An 18,789-nucleotide genomic window follows, 5' to 3' on the forward strand; every position below is an offset into this window, starting at 1 on the left:
AGGCATAGAAATGGGTTTTCACATACAATAATAATAATTAAAAATACAGACTTCGGCACAGTACCTTTTAAAGAAAAAAAAAAAGCACCAATTGGAAATTCAGGTACGAATTCCACATCGCTCTAAAATACAAAATTCTTAAAAGAGAAATCACACTGTTGTCCCTACAGAGTGTTTTAATATATTTCTAAGTACAATTCGTGTCTGATTTTGGAAATACAAATACATTTTGAATGGTTAAAAACAAAAATTAAAAAAATATTTTGAACATCAGCCAGCTGAAAATATATTTATCTAGTAAATCATCTCTCAAAGCTTTTATATATTTAATTATTCTAACTAAACATAGTACCCTTAAAAAACAAGTTCATAAAAATGTAGAAATGAAACTGTGGAATAAGATTACTGGGATATATATACACACACACATTCAATGCATACACAGAATTACAAGGGGCTTTTGTTTGTTGTTAAGTTTGGAAGGTTGTCAGACAAACGGAACTAGTAAGCAACGCCCAACTCCTGAGTTCCTCAACCAAGATAACCGTAGGCTAATTTTTTAATTGTTTTTATCTTTTTTTTTTTTATACACAAGATATTCCATGTAAAGCAGCAACAGCAGTGCAGTTACTGGTAGCAACATCTCAAAAGTAATAAAAAAACCATACATCCAGACAGTAGTACATTGCACACACACGTGATTCTCATACACCCATCAACAATTGGTCAGAGTATTAAATCAGTGTACAAATTAAATATTTCCAAAAATGTGCAAAAAAGTCAACGTTGATAGAAAAAAACACCTTTGTGTACATACATTACAAACTGTGCCCAGCATTCAACTGAGAGTAAAAACATTTACAGTGAGAAACTGATAGATTAAATAGAGAATTTAATGGCTACATAAAAATGTACATTAGATCAAGAGTAAATTTACAAATTTTTATTCATAGCTTCATGAAAACTAAAAGCCTACGCTCCAATTCATCTAAATCTCCTCCACGTATTTACAGTGATCTTCCATTATACGACTCCTGCGAGGTCTGAGATGACAGACACTATGCTTTAATAAACCGTTCCAATTTTAGGATGACACCACCTTCTATACCAGTATCAACGAGAAACAAACACTAGGGAACCGACAGTCTGGTGCCTGTTCAGAAAAGAAAACACAATCCTTGTTTTTAAATCCACTTTATATAACCTCTGGGGAAAAGGATCGTCTAGTTTTGGGGTAAAAGACATGAAAAACCTCTGAAATATTTCCCAGGAATATCCACTCTGGAGTTAGAGTACCCTTTTCCTTATGTCTCGACAGAAGACCCTGACCTTCAATCCTCATCAGTGGACTCAACCTAAGGGCTGAACCACGAGATACAATTTTTGTGGTTTAATCCAGTTCCTCTCCCTTTAAAGTAGGTTTATGAAAACTAAGACCTAGCCAAAAGCATGACTGCTAGCATCGGTGCTTTGAAAGATGAGAAATTTCATTTCCTCCATCCCATCTACCCCTCAAATACATACAGGTATATAGTGGTAGAGAAAACCCAAGGGTTGCTCCAGCAAGCGGGGAGCTGCAGCGTCCTGGGTTCAAGTGACAGGGCCCTGGTATAAAGCTGTACATTAACTCGCACGTTATTCAGGAGCTATCTGCGGCCACCACCTATGCAGTATTTACGTTACGCCAACTAGAAAGAAAAATAAACCGTGCAAGCCAAGTGGGGGGAATAAAAAGAGAAAGGAGCTCCTTCGTTCCTGATCAAGGATTTTGATTCAGAAGCCCTAGGTTGGCAGCAATTCTGCCTGCCCCTTTCAGTGCGCGTTTGTGGCTCCTCCCGAAGGCAGCATCGACACCCAGGTAACTGTGGGTGACATTTGGCTGTCACATCAAGCAAACTGCTTCCCAGCAGCTTTGAAATGTTCTTACTATGGCGCACAGAGCAGTTCAGGTCACAAATCTATTTATCTTCATGGCGTTCCTTAAATGTCCCAAAGCTCAAACCCGGCTATAAAAGTCACCAGGTTTAGTCACCAAGCTTGTGCATTGATTTTAGAATGACAACAGTAAGATTAAGTTAAAAAGAGTTTTAAAAAGCCAACTCTTCATTTTAATGCTGGCATGAATTCTGCACATTAAAACAGCAACTATAAACACCCAAATCTCTTAAATATGGTCAGTGTCTATCACTTTTCACTAGTACCTGCTTTACTCAGTTAGCAATAGCTTACTGATGGATATATATGTATCTATAAGTAACAATACTAATCCATGAAACATCACTTTTGGCTATATGTACATGGGGATAGAAAAGCTTTGGTAATTGTATGTGATTTCACACTGCAGACTTGTCATTAACACAAGAGAGCGAGTTACCAACAAGAAGAAATGATACTGGCGGTGATACTTCTGTTTTTCCAGAAACACCATAGGGACTCACATTCAAGCACACACATTATGCTTTTCTATATGCGTGACAAAGACTTTCAAGATTAAAAAAAGTAAGAAATTGGTTATAAATAACTGTAGGTCTGACCAATTTGCTCAAGTCTCTGAAGCTGCAGTTAGACGTTGCTCTATGTTGTCTGAAAGAATGGCTTGCTGTACTGCGCTGTACCTACAGGTGCTACAAGGCTTTCAGTCAAGACAACGGCAGGATTAGGATTTATCCAAAAGACACAGGAAAGAATTTCATAGGCACAATGCTAGCTTCACTGAGAAATCTGTTGATTTGCTTAGACACATGATATTCCTGTGTATTGAAAGTAAACAGCTTTTAATACAGTACCACATTTACAAATGTACCGACTATAATTTCAAGTCCATTAAGAACTCTGCTGCGGTCTCTACAGTAAACCCAGAATCTAGTACCCAGAGCTAGGAAGCTAAATCTCTAACGGTATTTCTGTGAGTGGAGGGAAGTCCTTTTTCTGGTATGCGCATCAGTGTACAATCTCCAAAATGCAAATACAAACCCTGTATTAGCACAGGAAGCCTTCAGGAAGTGCTCTAAAAAAATCGCTTTTTAAAATTCTCAATTTAAGTGCCTGCAGCAGATGATAACTAAAGTACACTTTTCAATGCAGTTAGGCGAATTCTGGTTTGGGCACTTTGAAAAAACCCATACTCTGAGACTGCTTTGCTGACGTGGAATTGTATGACATATTTCAATATGGTGTTCAAATATGAACAAAATTAAGGCATACAGATGAAAAGGCACTAGCTAAAAGAAAAAGTAACTTTTCATTTTGTTATACTGAAAGGACTGTTTAGCTACAAATCAAATTGCAAACAAAGTTAAAATTTTAAGACTATATTCAAACTGTCAAGAAAAAAAGTCCATGTAGGTTTAACTTTGCAGTTATTATGTCCACACCTTTTTAAGTCCTTGCATGGAGATTTCTATCACCCAGATTAAACAACTTGCTCTAAGGCGACTGAAACGTTCAGTCGCACTCTAACAGGACTGTTAGTTACACCATTAAAACCATACTACAGAAGCAGCTTGACTTTTGTGACTTAGTATGTGCAAACAATAGAATAATAAAATTCATTAGCAGATAATTAAGTCCTTTGAAAATATGCATACTCACTGTGAACCTCAAACCTCATTTTTTGAGAGCATAGCTTCATCGTGGCATTTACAGAAAAGCAAAACAACCCTGCAACAATATTGTTTTCATTGGCATTTTCTAGTAACTGGATTCAACAATTAAGAGTAATTCATGATTCTAAAATGTTGGTGTATTTGTTAGTAAGATAAGAGAAGTTGTGAGCAGGGATCTTCGCTCTGCAACCCTCCTCCAAGGGAGTTTTAAGCATGCAATTCCATAAGCCCTCTCAAATTCCAGAACTAGGGTTTGTTCATTATCACGCCAGTAGTCAATGTAAGCATTTTACAGACATTGTATACAGAAGTACTACATTATTTAATGCAGCTTGTTTTATTACATTACCCCAAGAGGGGATAGATTAGCTAACCTTTTGGTAAAAGTCTGATTTAGCTTCATAATTATTTCTAGCTCAAAATATTTATGTTCATAACCAGCTAATTTACTGGAAGTTGTTTAAGTCAGTAGACAAATTGTCCATAGGGTAAAAACACTAGCTCAAGCCTAATCTTCATTAAATTAATAAAATGTTACTAAAATCACTGGAACTGGCAAAAGTCATCTTCATTTAAGCAGCACTGTCTTTATGCTGGCAGCTTTCTGATGTGTCAAAGAAATTAAGGAAAATGCATTCTGCAAATTCTTTTTTTCCTGGCTCCAAAATGCTTACTGTTGTCATGACTGAATGCCATTTTTTCGAAAAGGCACAAAAGCAGCAAACGCAATTATTCAGTAATTAAAAAATCACAATGAGGAAGTGATATTGCAAATATACATGAGCCAGCACTGTCTCACAAAAAGGATGCATTATAAGAAAACTAGATTCTGAAAATTTTCAAGCTTCAGAGAGTGCAGTTTCTTTTTAGAATAGTATATTTAAATGTTATGAATGCTACAGATAAACCTGGTTACATTTTCCCTTTAATGTCCTTTTTTGGTAATATAAAATTTCCTTACCTTTTCAGGTATCACTGTCCACTACTGATTTTTATATTCATTTTCACCTTGGTTTTGGTACCTTCTTAATCTGTTTGAAATCAATTATTTCAATTATATGATCTTTAAATTACCTGCACAAACTATTAGGCTCTACATTAAACTTCCCATCCCTGCTGTCAATTTTGCTTATAAAGCAAAGGTCCTTTACAGCAGAGTACATACCAATTCTTCTTAAGAGCTGCTTTCATAGCTTTTATCTAGTGACAGAGAAGCAAAAAAAAAAAGTCAGTACAAGCTGACTTTCCTTTCAGCCTTCTAAACTTTCCCTGGTCTGACCAGTTCTTCCCATGCTCAGAAAACCTTGCACAGTTGTGTACCCTGACCGAGAAAATTATAAGCTGGGTAAAATACTCACATAAACTGAAGAAGCCACCACTCTCAGTCTTAGGAGAGATGCCTGCCCGCCCCCCCCTGCCCCCCCCCCCATCATTCTTACTTCACTACAGGCAAAGTGATTAGGATAGATCCATACTCCTGCTTATGCTCTGGTACAAAATTTGTAAGTTAGCAGAATAAATTCGGAAATCTCATGAGTGAACAACCAGGGGAATGGGTAAGCTTATTGTTCTATCTCCATGCACTTCGTAATTCTGATAGTCCTCTAAAGATGTCAGAGCGGACAAGGTTCACAGTATCAGCCCGCTCTGCCTTTACGAAACAACAAAAGCAAGCAATGAATCATCCAAAACAGTATACATTATTTCAGTTCTGTAGTCCAACAGTTTATTTCCAAATGCCCTTTTAAATTATTTATGTTGTGTTCTACAAAAATATGAGAGTCTGACTTTTCTGTTGTGAAAAGTCAGTTTATTCACTATACCTGATCAGTAAGTGGACTTCTCGATTGAGAAGCAGTATTTCAGAATTTTACTTTTGTTCTTTTAGTATGCTCTTTCAGAAATGGAAAAAGTGATTAATGTACATTTTATGACAGTTGGAAATCTGACAAACACCAATCATCTGGCATATCAGGCTGGAGTAATCACGCTCATGTTAGTTAATTGCTGGCTCTCTTTGCGCTTTTGGCCTGCTCTTCATACAATCTTTTGTGCTGTGCCTCCTTGTTCATGCGGATTCAACATTGCTATCTTTTTAAAAATATAACTGGAGTCTTAACCTTCTCAGTCGCTTATTCCTGGTGTTGAAGGATGTTTAACTTTATTTCAGGAATTTTCCACACATCCTAGATGACTGAACTGTGTTACTAAAACATTTTTTTTAGTGCATAACGGGAAGAATTTTTTATTATTCAGGCACTTGATGTTGACATACATTCCATCCTAGCGCCTCTTGACAGTTTTGAAAACATTATTTCTCATAGCTTGTTCTGAATCAACTCACTCATATACTACACAAGGATTAGTCACTCCCCTTCCCCACCAGCCATTCATGGGATTGTGGAGGAGAATTGACTCTTAACATCACTACTTCTTCTTATCTAAGATAACCGTCTCCCTCCAAGCTTATGCAGCAGAGGTTCTCTTTGGCAGATACAGCAGGAGGCATTCTCCTAACTATTTACATCCAACAGCTGACTACTGTCTATTACGGAAATTTTCCCTTTGCAGTATAGTAGTTCCTAGGAGTCTGGGTCCATAATCTGCTTACCTGTAATTATTTTCCTATTAAGATAATACGATAGTTCTACACCAAAACCTCTAACTAGTACATCAGTGTTGAGTTCTTTTTTGTTATTTTCTTTTGGTCACATAGAAGTACCGGTTAGACATGCTGCTGTACAAAGAGTTCCAAGTTCTTCCAGCTTTACCATTAACTCTCAGAACGATGTGTTCCAGCTTAAACTGTAAAATCCAGAAGCTTATTAAAATGCTAAAACATAGTAAGAACTTAGAACTCTCTGCCACAAGTACCTACAATATAAAGAACAATCAGAGAAGTAACCTTCTTGTCCTTTAGCTGCATGTCTATTTTTCCCTGCACCCTGAGTCAGTCAGCGGTGTCAGAAAAAGTCACACAGTTCCTGACTGTCCAAGCATTTGTCTTTTTTTTTTTTTTCCCCTTTAAATAAGGAACAAATATGTACTAAAGTGCTTTATCTACACGAACCACATCAGTACATTATAGGAACAAAAAAGTTCTAGTCCTGGTGGGAGCGGGGGAAGAGAAGATTCTCATTTTAGATACAAAATTTCGATTGTTTACAATCTAAGTGAAACAAAGATTCAAGAGAATATTCTCTCTCTTGTCTTTTTTCTCCTTTTTCATAAAAAATAAAAAATAAAAGTGCAGTCAAATAGAAAATAAACGCAGTAGATGCAAGCTGAGTTGAGGCAGGCTGTTAGTGATAGTGTGCAAACGTGTGTCTTAGCAGTTCATCTGCAAATGGTCGCAGCTTGGCCTCGATAAAAATCCGTTTCAAGAAATCCCGAGCATGGTCGGAGACATGAGGTGGTAGCTGGGGGTTGGTTGGCTGAGTGGCAATTTTAAAGATGGCAGCCATTGCTTCGAACTCTGCCCATGGGGGCTTCTCAGTGAGCATTTCTACCACTGTACAACCTACGCTCCTGAAACAGAGGCAGAAGTGAAACAGCAGGTTACAACAAGAGTCATGCCCTTCTGGGAAAACAAGAAATAGCAGAGAGCAACTAAAATACCACAAGTAAGTAGTGTCCACTTAACTCTACAGTGCAACTTCAGCGGAAAACAGGTGTTTAAAAAAATTGCATATACAGCTATACGCTTTATCTCAAAGTTACACAAATCACTACCTACATCTTCACTGCATTACTTCACTGGGCCAAAAGCTATCTCAGTGAAGAGATAATTAAGTATTTATCTAGGCAACACCAACTGTGTTACGGCACTGCTGCTCTTCAGTGCTCAGCAGGCTGATACAGGCCACGAGCGCTGCAGAACCCTTGTACCCCAGCTCTTCAGACACCTGCAGAATTTGAATGCACTTGGAAAGCTTTCTCGCTCATTAAAGCCTAACGGAAATGCAAAGCACCAGGAATGCTTTGGCTATACTGTGTATTTTGCTAGCTCATTAGAAACGCACAAGTTATCACCAGCGAATATTGTGCAAACATAACATGGCAGTTGAAAAGTTTAAAACCATACTTCAGTGTTATTTTCCTCTTTTAGTTAAGGATACTAAAAATATACTTAGATTGCCAAACAAAATTTTAAGATCCTAAACAATCTTTGTATACAAAGCTTATGTTTAAAGGATTTAGGAAGGCGGACAGGCATGCATACGGCCAAGAAAACTTTGCTCCGTAAATCCTGCAAGATCAGCCTCTTCCAATAACGAGCAAATGATACTGCAAAATGGATATGCTGGAATAATTCCCCAATTTTCAGGAAGTTTTATGGTTTTTCAAGATGCTTGCAAGAAGTTTCATGATTAGGTAAGAGGTATGTTTCTTTACACAACAAGGATTTATTGACTGACAGAAGTCAAACTTCAGTATTTTTTCTCAGTTTTAACCAAGATTTTCTCCATCAAAAGACATATGCTAGCCTTGGTACAAATACTTGAAAGCTGAACAAGTCAACTGCCCGAAATCTATAAGGCTGTTGTATTATTCAAGTATAGCAGAATAATTACTAAGTGATCTGAATTAGGCTAAATTAATTTCCCTGACATTAGAAGTATTACCGTTGGTTGGATATAATGCGGTTCCTTCTTAAAACACACGAAGTGTTACTACTCCTGCATATCTACTGTTGCCTACTTGTTATTCTGTGTGTTCACAGATCACCTGCTGTGCTAGGAGTCTCATCGCTAAAATCATTTGTCCATTGGGCTGGAGGTATGTTAGACTATGTCATATTACACAACGTATCACAAACATTAATTTTTGAAATGTACCTTTCCCTCTTAATTCTTAAATATTTAATAACAACTTAAACCAAATTATTTTTTGATACCTCCCATTTAAATCTGGCTAATTCATTCTTATGTGCTCATCTTTTAAAGGACCAGCATTGAATTTGCTGCCTTGCATCAAAGGTATTTCAGTGATAAGGTTCATTATACGACACTGACTTAGCTGATGCTTCAAAGCTTCACATGTTACTTTCACCCAGTGCCTCTTGAGGATTTACAAACAGTCTGGTAATCCTAACTTCATGCAAGGTCAGTTCAAAGGATTCTCTTATGATCCCTAAATCAATGGGCTGAGGAACTGCCAAATGAAAAATCCCTAATTTCAGTGTTACACTCTCCAAATAGGACTGTCAGTGCTCACACCTGCCACCTTCTTCAGTTTAAACCCCAGAATGAAACACTCCAACTTCACATAATGAACACTTACACTCTGCTGAAAAAGAGCTCATTCTGACATGACACCTTTCAGTACAGAAGTTTTTTTTAACATACCAGATATCTGCTTTTCTGCCATACCCTTCTCCACTAATAACTTCTGGACTCATCCAGTATGGAGTTCCTGTGACAGACTTCATTCCTGTACCAGAGAGACATATTGTCTGCAGTCGTTTGCTGGCACCAAAGTCACCAAGCTTCACATTGCCTGCTGAATCTCGCAGAATATTTGCTCCTGGAAGGAAGGGAACAGTGTTACATTCATGAAAGGCCCGTTTACATTTTGGTGTGAAAAATGGTAACAAAAGTTTGGATTCAGTGATACAATGCAAGGTCAGCCTAGTATTTCAAGCCAGAGAATTTACTTTCTCTGCTCATTCCTATTACTTTATTCCGAGGTTCAGAAAATAATGAATTGTATACATTGGTTTGCATCCTAGGCCTTTTCCGGGAAGTCCCAGTCACTTCGTAAAGCCTTCCTGACAAAATAAGGAATGTGCCATACAAGGGAAATCAAAAGAAATGAGAAAGAAGTTTCCACACAACTGAAAATGTCTTGATATTATATTAAAGCAAAATCCCAAACTGTGTTACAGATTTGTTCAAAACACTTGTCTGCATAAGTATGTACAAACTGACCGTGATATCTCAACCTTTTTTGGAATAAAACACCATTGATACAAAGCAACAGGAAAATTGTAAAAGTTTTAGGGAATACAGCAGCGTTGTGTTCCACACACCTATTTTGCACATCACTATCTTCCTACATATTCAGAACTTGCTTTTGCAGCACTTACAAGTTCCCTATATCTATCTGCAAAAAGTAAACGTGTCTGTTTCCTCAGGTTTCCTGGCAGTGAAATGGAAGAAGTCTGAGTCATTTGATCAGGCAAGTCACCTCTGCCAGTCATTTCTTGTACCAGTGACCTGTTGGGTAATTTCTATGTAATTGATAGAAATAAAACTCTGTAAAAATAAACTTTCGAGTCATAATGCTTTTTCTCTGCACATTCTATCTATTTGCAATGACATCATCCTTTGATATATTCAAAACTATTAATACTAAAATAAAAACAGAAAAAAATTTATCATGATTTTTTTGCAGACAGAGACTACAGAAACATTTTCAGAAGTCTGCTAGAACGTCACAAAGATGCTTATTTTTTCCCCCTCAGGTTACAATCGTGACAGGAATAAATGATGGCAAGCAATCTCATTGATTTTTAAGTTAGTATTTTGACATTTCAAACTTAATTACATTTTAGCGCTTCACACAAGACTAGAAAAGAATTTGTAGTAAAGAGCACTGAACTGCGCACAGAACTATTGTTACCTTTAATATCTCGATGGACAATCATATTACTGTGCAAATAGTGAACTCCTTCCAAAATCTGCCGCGTATATTTACGAGTCACATTCTCTGTGAGTGCTCCATATGATTTCAATTGGTCTTTGATGGAACCCTATGGCAAACAAGTATAAAACACTGTAACACTTCTACAATCACAAGTGGGCTAATAATACTGTTGAACTTCAATTAAATTTATGCCTGAAATGTAGACATTTCAAGTTGCAATATTTCTCTAGATCAACTTAAAAGCACAGATATAGTTTTAACTCCACTGAGAAAAATACAAAGTTGAACAAAAAAAGAGGGTGGACAGAGAAGTCATATACTGAAATGTTAAGCTATTAACTTTATAACTGTCAAGCAGCTGAATAGTTCCAGTGTGATGTACAGAAAAAGAGAACAGTATTTTCACTCAACACCACTCTCAACTTTTTTGATGGTTAAATGGTGATACTCAAGTTGGACAAAACGCATGCCATTTACCCTGGTTAGTTTATACTCAGGAAAAAAAAAAAGGTTGTCAAGAAAAAAACACCACATGCTGCATGATGGTGCTTTACATAAAAATTAAGAGGTAAGCAAGTCTTGGCTTAAAATGACGTTAAATCAAAAATTCATGGTTTTTTAACTATTTCTGTATAACCTGGCTTTGTCATACAGTTACAAACTGCTAAGATTACTTCTGTGATACTGTCCTCCAAATCTCAGAAACATTCAATAAGGCCCCCAAAACAAAGGCCAGAACTCACATTAAAAAAAACCCAAACAAATGCCAAAACCAAACCAACCAACCGAAAAACCACCACCAACAACAAAAAACTCCCTCCACCACTTTTCTTGTCTGGAGTCTCACAGTAAACTAGAATGCTGTAACTATTCAGAAATACAGAGCCTATGTTTTTATACGAGCACATTTTATTTAGCTCTGCTGACCCCACTTGGTGAGAAAATGAAAATCTACAGTTTTCTGACCTTATAATATTTCTTAACAAAACAGTAGAAGAACATGTACCTAAGTGCCATACAAAAACCAAGCACCAAGATTATTTTCTGTATGCACTTATTCCCACACCCATCTTAGCTACTTTCTGTTTTCCCGAAAAAATTGAGCAGTTGAGATGGTTACTACACAACAGCACAAGCTGAAGCGCAGCAAAAAGAAACATTAAAATTCAGAAAGATTCAAGAGTTTACTAATGATAATACTGTCCTTTCAAAGACATTGCCAGGCACTTCTTATGCCAAAATCAAATGCAAACAACTTTTGTACAAACCACTGTAGTTCTGAAAACCCAAACAAGCAATGGAGGAGATAGGCTCCTGTAAGCACTTGTCAGTAGCCATCTTTGGCTACTGTTTTTATCTTGGACATTTTTTAATATCTATGCGCACTTTTGCAAAAACTGTCTACTTGGGCCCTCGCCGTATTGCGTAGAAACAATGGTTGAAGCGGACTGGCTCTCTTGCTTACCCCAGGCATATATTCCATGAATATAGAGAGTGTTCTTTCTGGTGGATCTCTCAAGAAGCCGTAATACTGAACAATTCTTTCATGCAGCAGATTTTTCAGCAACTGAATCTCACATTCAAGTGCATTCACTTCCTAAAAGGAAAAAACAGACAAGATTTACCATGCTTGATGCAGTAATAATAATGTTTTGGATTTGGATTTTTTTAAAGCAGCACAGTACATATATATATTGAAGGGTTATGCAAACTACGTAACAAAATACTCTGGTAGCTTATGGGAAGTTTATAAATTTCATAACAGAAAATCTCACCATTAGATTGAGGGAAGCAAAAAACCCTATGGCATTTCTATAAATTGACTTTGGGATGATTTTGCTGTTCTTTCATTGTTTCTCTTATTTTGAAGTTATGTTTGTTTCAGAGCACAGCACATATCAATATGTGTATGAAGTCAGTGATCATTATGCAATATGTCACAAGCCTCCAATTGGGTAAAAAAAATAAAATAATATTTAAATCTTTGTAGTGGACTAATTAGCATTAATCCTTAACTTTTCCAGGATGACAGACTATACTTTAAAAATGCCTTTGAGGATCACTTAATATTGTAATAATGAAATATAACAAAGAAAAACATTAACACATATGGCTCTTTCTCTAGAGCTATCTGAAATACTAAAAATTTTGCAAACAAGAAGTAATATATTTTGAAGTGGACTGTACAGTAAGATGCTGGAAAAATACGAACCCATGAATTCAAACTTGACTGGATTCCAAATTTCACCTAGAAGTCTTTCATCAAAACTTACTTTTTATCCGTCACAGACTATTACTGATACCCTCACACTTCTGAGGTTAGAAGGAAAAGATTTTTTGACACTGAAAGGCACACATTACAAAACCTTATGGCAAGTGAGGTCTCAAAACTCTTGCTACAGAAGAGACTACGGTATTTTACATTTAACATTTCCAAAGCATAATTAGTTGTTTTGTTACGTTTTAAAGAAGTAGTAACAACAACTACACTAGAAATCTACAGCACAAATAATTCTTGGCTTTTCTCCTCGATCCTACATCACTAGTAGCAGCAACTATAACTGGTAGCCACTCAATTCTGCAATCATGCTTACACCCATTGTTTCCCCGGCCTTGCTCCCCACAGTGCAGAGTGCAGTCCTAAGGCAGGAAAAGTAATAATTCTTTTTCCATCCTGTAAGAAGCAGCAAGTATGGTTTGGGAAAAAAGAAATAGAAGATCGATGCTACTTTTAAATAGTTTCTCTCCTCAAGTGTCCAGTGTTTAAAGGACAAGTTCAATTTTAGAGAGAGAATAAACCGACAAAGAAAATTCTGTTCTTCAGAGAGAAATACAGCGAATAACAGTAGCTAGCCCTGATACCCAAAGTTTTACCAAAAAAAACCCAACCCCAAAACATAACCCCCACAAATCCCCCCCAAAGACAAAAAAAAAAGATACAAATCTCAACTGTCTTCATAGCCAAACAAAATATCCTTGAGAATTTATTTTCAGGAACATTTAAATTCGTACAGATCTTTCTGTTTATAAATGGAACTTGTTCTAATTCCTGTGAATAGAAATAATTATCTACTTCAGAGCACACATCATAATGGATTGTTTAATTTTAGAGATTGAGACCGCACCAAATTAAGTTATGTATGTTCACTGCATAAGGATATGTCTGAAAATTAAAAAATGGGATGTAACATTAAAATCAGGTAACCAAACTAATTCTCTGAGGTACTGACAAAACAAGATTCCTAACAAGGACGTGAAAACACAGCATGTTTTAAAACATCATCCTGTTCAAGGAAAGGAACATCAGCCAGGTCTAGAACACATCTCTTCAGCAGAAGCCCTTTACAAACTCTCTATTTGGTATCACTTACCTTGCTGGTTTCTGGACTATCAGGATCAAACTGAACTTGTTTAACAGCCAGTTCTCTTCCAGTATCAGCATCATAACACAGATATACTCTGCCAAATGCACCTTGACCCAGCAGTTTTCCAAGTCTCCAGTTAGTTGGAGCACGTGGCGCTGAAATTATAAGTATGCTTTGGTTTTCAAATGAGCTTTTTATTCAGCTGTTCAAGAAAAACTGGAATACACAGAAAATAACTTTTTAAAAGACTAGGTTTTTCAACAGAGACTGTGCATCCTAAACCTCCCCATATAAGTTACAAAGATCAATAAAACTTCCTGTAAGATGGAAAACGTGAGCTACTTAAATTTATTCACAAAATAATTTGTAGTAGAGATAGACATACTTAAAACAACTAGCAATGGCTAAGCTGAAAAACAGAAAAAGCATGTTAAACAAACTTAGTAACATTTTTTTAAAAAATTGAGGCATGATTAAAATGTACCAGCTACCGAAGTCATCACAAAGTATATTTGCTCCTGAAAAGCCACCACACATATAAAACAGTACCACTTGAGGTCTACAATTGATCAGAAAACTTGACCAACATCTGTGAAAATAAATAGTAACTGCAACCTACATAACCCTTCTCGGGTCCTCAAGAGTCTAACAAATACTCAAAAATATTTTTACAGTGTCTTGTTATCACAGGTGTAAATTCCATGTGAAAATCTACATGAAGTTTGGCACAGTAAACAATGAAAAAACTGATGAGTCTTGACTTTTTCCTATTAGAAAGATAAAAACATGTTATTCAGTTGCACATATTTTGACGACATGCTTAGTTTTGACATGATGTACCTGAAAGGTAAGAGAGTTTTACAGTGGAGTTCACCAAATGCCTTAACTTACAGCGACTGGGTGGGCTGATGTCCATGACTGACAAGGTAGGATTGTCTATGTCACTTCCCCTTCTCCTCATTCTGTTATCTTCATATTCTGGTGTAAAGACACTGCTTCCACTACTGGTGCTCAGCGAGTGATCAGTGGGACTGAAACTAACTGGCGATCGGAAGCTGTTCCCCTGAGTCCTTCTGGCTCTTGGAAAAGTTTTCCGACCTTCAATGATATACAAAGAATACTAATGTTACACTACAAAACATACTGCTATACAATGTGTGTATGCAAATACTTTATGAATTCCACATAACATAGTCCAAACCTTCCACAGCATATGATATGACGTAATGATCATGAAACTTACTGGTTCAACTTTCCACCTAGAAGAAAACAAACATTCAGAAATGTATGTAAGGATTAGACTGAATCAAAAACTGGTTTACGTTTAAGTGACCAAAATTGGGACCAAATTCTGGAACTGTTCTGAAATGTAACCTACATGCTTCAGAAACCTGGAGGGCTGTGGGAGGAGAAAGGAAAATGCGCTGCCTCTACTTTTATTGCTCTATTAAGGTGTAAATACCAAATTGCTGATAAATAGGAGAGCAAGAGATATGTTTACAGTCCAGTGGTGCCCAAGGCTGGCATCTTCATCCTATAAACTGTAAGAATTGAATGCAGAGAAAAACCTACACATGGAATCAACAGGAATACCAGAAAAAAATATTAAAAATAATAAAAATATCACAAACAATGCATAATTCAAAGATGGCTACAGCATTAAAATGAAAAAAAAAAGCACACTGATCTTCAAAAAGGTTAATTACAACCAGATGACTAACACAATTCATGTTAATATATTTAGATAACATGAAGGATAGCATAGCTTGATGAAATTTCATCCTACAGAACTCATAGAAATAGCTGAAGGAGTCTCTGATTCATTAGGTATTACACTGGAGAAGGAGTTCCCAGGGGACTGAAAAAGGCAGATAAGATATATTTGAAAAAGTAGACTCAGATTTATATACTAGTCTGGCCAATTTCAATTCCAAGAAAGACATGCAAAAAAATTAATAAGCAGTTTTATAAACTACTGAGAAGATAAGGTGATAAACTAGCCATAATTGGTTTGTCACATGTAGTTAATCCAATTTCCCCGTTTCATCGGGACATTCTCATAAGCTAACTAGCATGCCCAAGACAGATTCAGAGGAGTTATCAGTGATTTCTCATCAAAGGGAAGGATAATTTAAGTGGACAAACATCGCAGTTTACCTTTAGTCCACTTCCATACACTACTTTAACTGATGATGTATATATGATAGAATACAATACACTAAAATATTGCAGATGACATCAAGTTAAGTGTGGCTGGAAATCCGTTTAAAGATAAAAATCAAAATTCACAATGATATTAGTAAGTTGGAGATGATTCAGAAATCAACAAGATTAAATTCAGTAAGGAAGTGCAACATACATACTTAAATCAAATGCAGAAACCACAAAGTGTAAAGTAATAGGTTGGCTAACAGTCAGGTAGGAAGGACATAGGAACGATAAGAGACCACAGAATGAACAGCAGTCAGTATGGTGACAATGAAAAAAAGTAAAGTGTCATTCTGGAATGTATTAGCATGACTGTTACCTACCAAGTCATGGTTATATCCTATGTTCTACATAAAGTGGTCATGAGAAAGGCCTGAGCTAGAGTACTCTATCGAGTTTTGGCCACTAGAAGAATGGAGAATAGAAACAAGAAATGACAAACTAACATACCTACTTTGGATAGAAAAGGGTCACAAAGGTCAAAAGCTTACACTGGATGACTCATGCATCGCCAAAGATAAAGAACATTTTCCTAGCTGTGCATATGAGTCATAAATTTTGTAATCCATAACTTTACCAGAGGTGAGACTGCTCAGCAGCTCTATCAATCATTAGAAGTTTAGCAAGTGAGTTTGGGGAAAGAAGTTAAGCTTTCAATTTCTTCAATATTTTCATTCATTAAGATTTTACAATCTAAATTTTCTTCTTTGCTTTTTAAGAAAAGAAACCCAGATTAATAAAGTAAAAACTCTTGCAGTATTCACACTTACCGTCATTGTAGTCTTGTTGGTGATATGAAATATGGTATCTTCGGGGATAAGTCCCCCCCTTTCCAAATTTCTCAAATATTGGGATATCATACTCTACTAGAAAATAGAAAGAGACATTTCAAAATTTAAAATGTGGCAAAAGCATATTCAATTCATCAGTTTGGTATTATAAACTTAAACATGGGGGAATACATCAGAGGATATGCTTCAAGTTGAAGAATCAGAGCAAAAAGGATTATAGAACAAAAACCACAAATCTAACAAATCACATGAACTAAAAGGACATTCAGCCGAAAGTTCCAAAGGATCAAGAATTCAATAGCTCAAGTGGTCTGTAACCTCTTGCTTAAAAGAATGTAAGAGGACTGCAGCATGCCTAATTTCTCCAGTTTTAAAAATAGTTTCTAGATGAATTCTGGGAAATTACAGTTCACCAGGAAAACTGGCAGAAACTATTACAAAGAATAAAATTTAAAGATGCATAAATATGAAAAATTGACAAACGAGTCAACACAGCTTGAATTACTAAAACACACTCTTTTTAAAAATTATTAAAGGAGAAAAATATTAATAAGATAAAGGGAAAGGTCCCTTATGCATAAAGAAGTGGTTAGATGATAAGTACGTAAGATGGGAGTAAATGGTCAACAGCTCCACGGGAATCTGGGCTACAATTCAAGCAGTTCAATTATGCATGAATTCTCTGGACAGAACAAAGAAGAGTGAGGTGACAAAAATCATTTGGAGAAATAAAGCCAACAGAAGAATTACAGAAAGCCCTCAAGAGTTTATGTGACTGGACATTAAAATGGCAGATGAAATTCAATGTAGGCTAGTGTAAAGGACTGTGATAATAAGAGAGTTCCAATAAAGCAGCAACTGAAATTTCTGTATTGGCTAAGAAGCAAATTAAATGCTAATAATAAATCATTCAAGTACACCGAACAGTGTTTATGTCTACTTTATTTCAAAGGATTTAGTAAAACTGGAAAAGATTTAGAAGTACAGAGATGATCAAAGATATAAAATTGCTTCTCCATAAGGAATGTAGGCCTCTATAGACTAGAAAAGCAATAGCTCAAAGGGAGACAAAGAGGTCTATTAAAAAAAATAAAAAAAAAAATCACAAAGGGCATACTTCATAAAACACAGTAAGTTGCACAACTTCTTGTCACAACACACTGTTGATACTGAAAAAGTTTATACAAGTTGAAATAGGGACTGAAAAAATTTGTGGAAAGAAAAAAAATAATCATTGAATCACAGAAAAGCATCTTGTATTTGCAGAACCCTTAAGCCATACATGACTAAGAACATATTCTGAGGAAGGAATATTACATGTTCCTCTATAGAAGACTGGTACTGGCTGTGGCAGGAGAACAGACTGGGCCAGATGGACATTTTTTCCTGACTCTATATACTATTCTGTTTTTGTTACACATCAAATCATGAGAATAAATATTGAATATGGAATTAATGGTTGCTGTCAATCCCATTGTTAAAATACCAGAGCATCCCAGAGGAAAAAAACAGGAAAAAATATCGCAAGATCATCTTATTAGAAAAGTAAATGTAATAAACAAAACACAAGTAAACTAGATTAAGATTACCAAAGGCAAACTAATTTCTGACGTTTCCAATTTTTTTGGTGTTTATCTCTGCCACCTAAATGCTTCTTATACATAGTTTTATTTTCATTTAAAAGTGGTGCAATCTGTTAAGCACACTAGAAGCCTTAAAGGAAAAAACACACCACCACACAGTTACCTGGCTAAAGCTTCATAAACAAAAGAGGCTTTAAAGTATATAATAGACCAAAAAACACAAAACACCCCAGATTCACTGTAAGCTAATTATTTTTCAACAGCAAAATTCTGTAGCGAGGCATGTCCACAAAAGACACTTCAAAGCACTTTCAAGGTTACCCATTGCACTTCGTATCCTGAACCATGCACAACTTGGATTCAAGCCAGAGTATCATATGAAAACAACACTAGTGGTGATGATTAATTTATAGGCACAGCACACAGTTCTCCTTCATCCTTTCACTTTGCAGTGCTTTCAATTACAGAAGTCATGAGCACTTCAAAGTGATCCTCATTTCACACAGAAGAAAATGAAGGCTCCCTGTACTGGTTTTGGTTGGGATAGAGTTAATTTTCTTCATAGTAGCTGGTATGGTGCTATTGGATT

The 18,789-nt window shown here is 36.2% G+C and overlaps 1 protein-coding gene across 1 annotated transcript in view; it reads right to left on the reverse strand.

Moving 5' to 3' along the window:
• Positions 1–6,826: 6,826 nt before the first annotated feature.
• Positions 6,827–18,789, reverse strand: part of MAP3K2 (mitogen-activated protein kinase kinase kinase 2) — a 28,554-nt gene continuing 16,591 nt past the window's right edge. Inside the window, exons 10-16 of the mRNA XM_059820173.1 lie at positions 16,597–16,689; positions 14,510–14,716; positions 13,625–13,773; positions 11,719–11,850; positions 10,230–10,359; positions 8,954–9,131; positions 6,827–7,133 (exon numbers count right to left, since the gene is read on the reverse strand). Of these exons, the coding sequence (XP_059676156.1) occupies positions 6,908–7,133; positions 8,954–9,131; positions 10,230–10,359; positions 11,719–11,850; positions 13,625–13,773; positions 14,510–14,716; positions 16,597–16,689 (1,115 nt within the window). The 3' untranslated portion in view covers positions 6,827–6,907. The remainder of the gene's footprint in view (positions 7,134–8,953; positions 9,132–10,229; positions 10,360–11,718; positions 11,851–13,624; positions 13,774–14,509; positions 14,717–16,596; positions 16,690–18,789) is intronic.

This window comes from Gavia stellata, chromosome 8, assembly GCF_030936135.1.
Source record: "Gavia stellata isolate bGavSte3 chromosome 8, bGavSte3.hap2, whole genome shotgun sequence".
Lineage (NCBI taxonomy): Eukaryota > Metazoa > Chordata > Aves > Gaviiformes > Gaviidae > Gavia > Gavia stellata.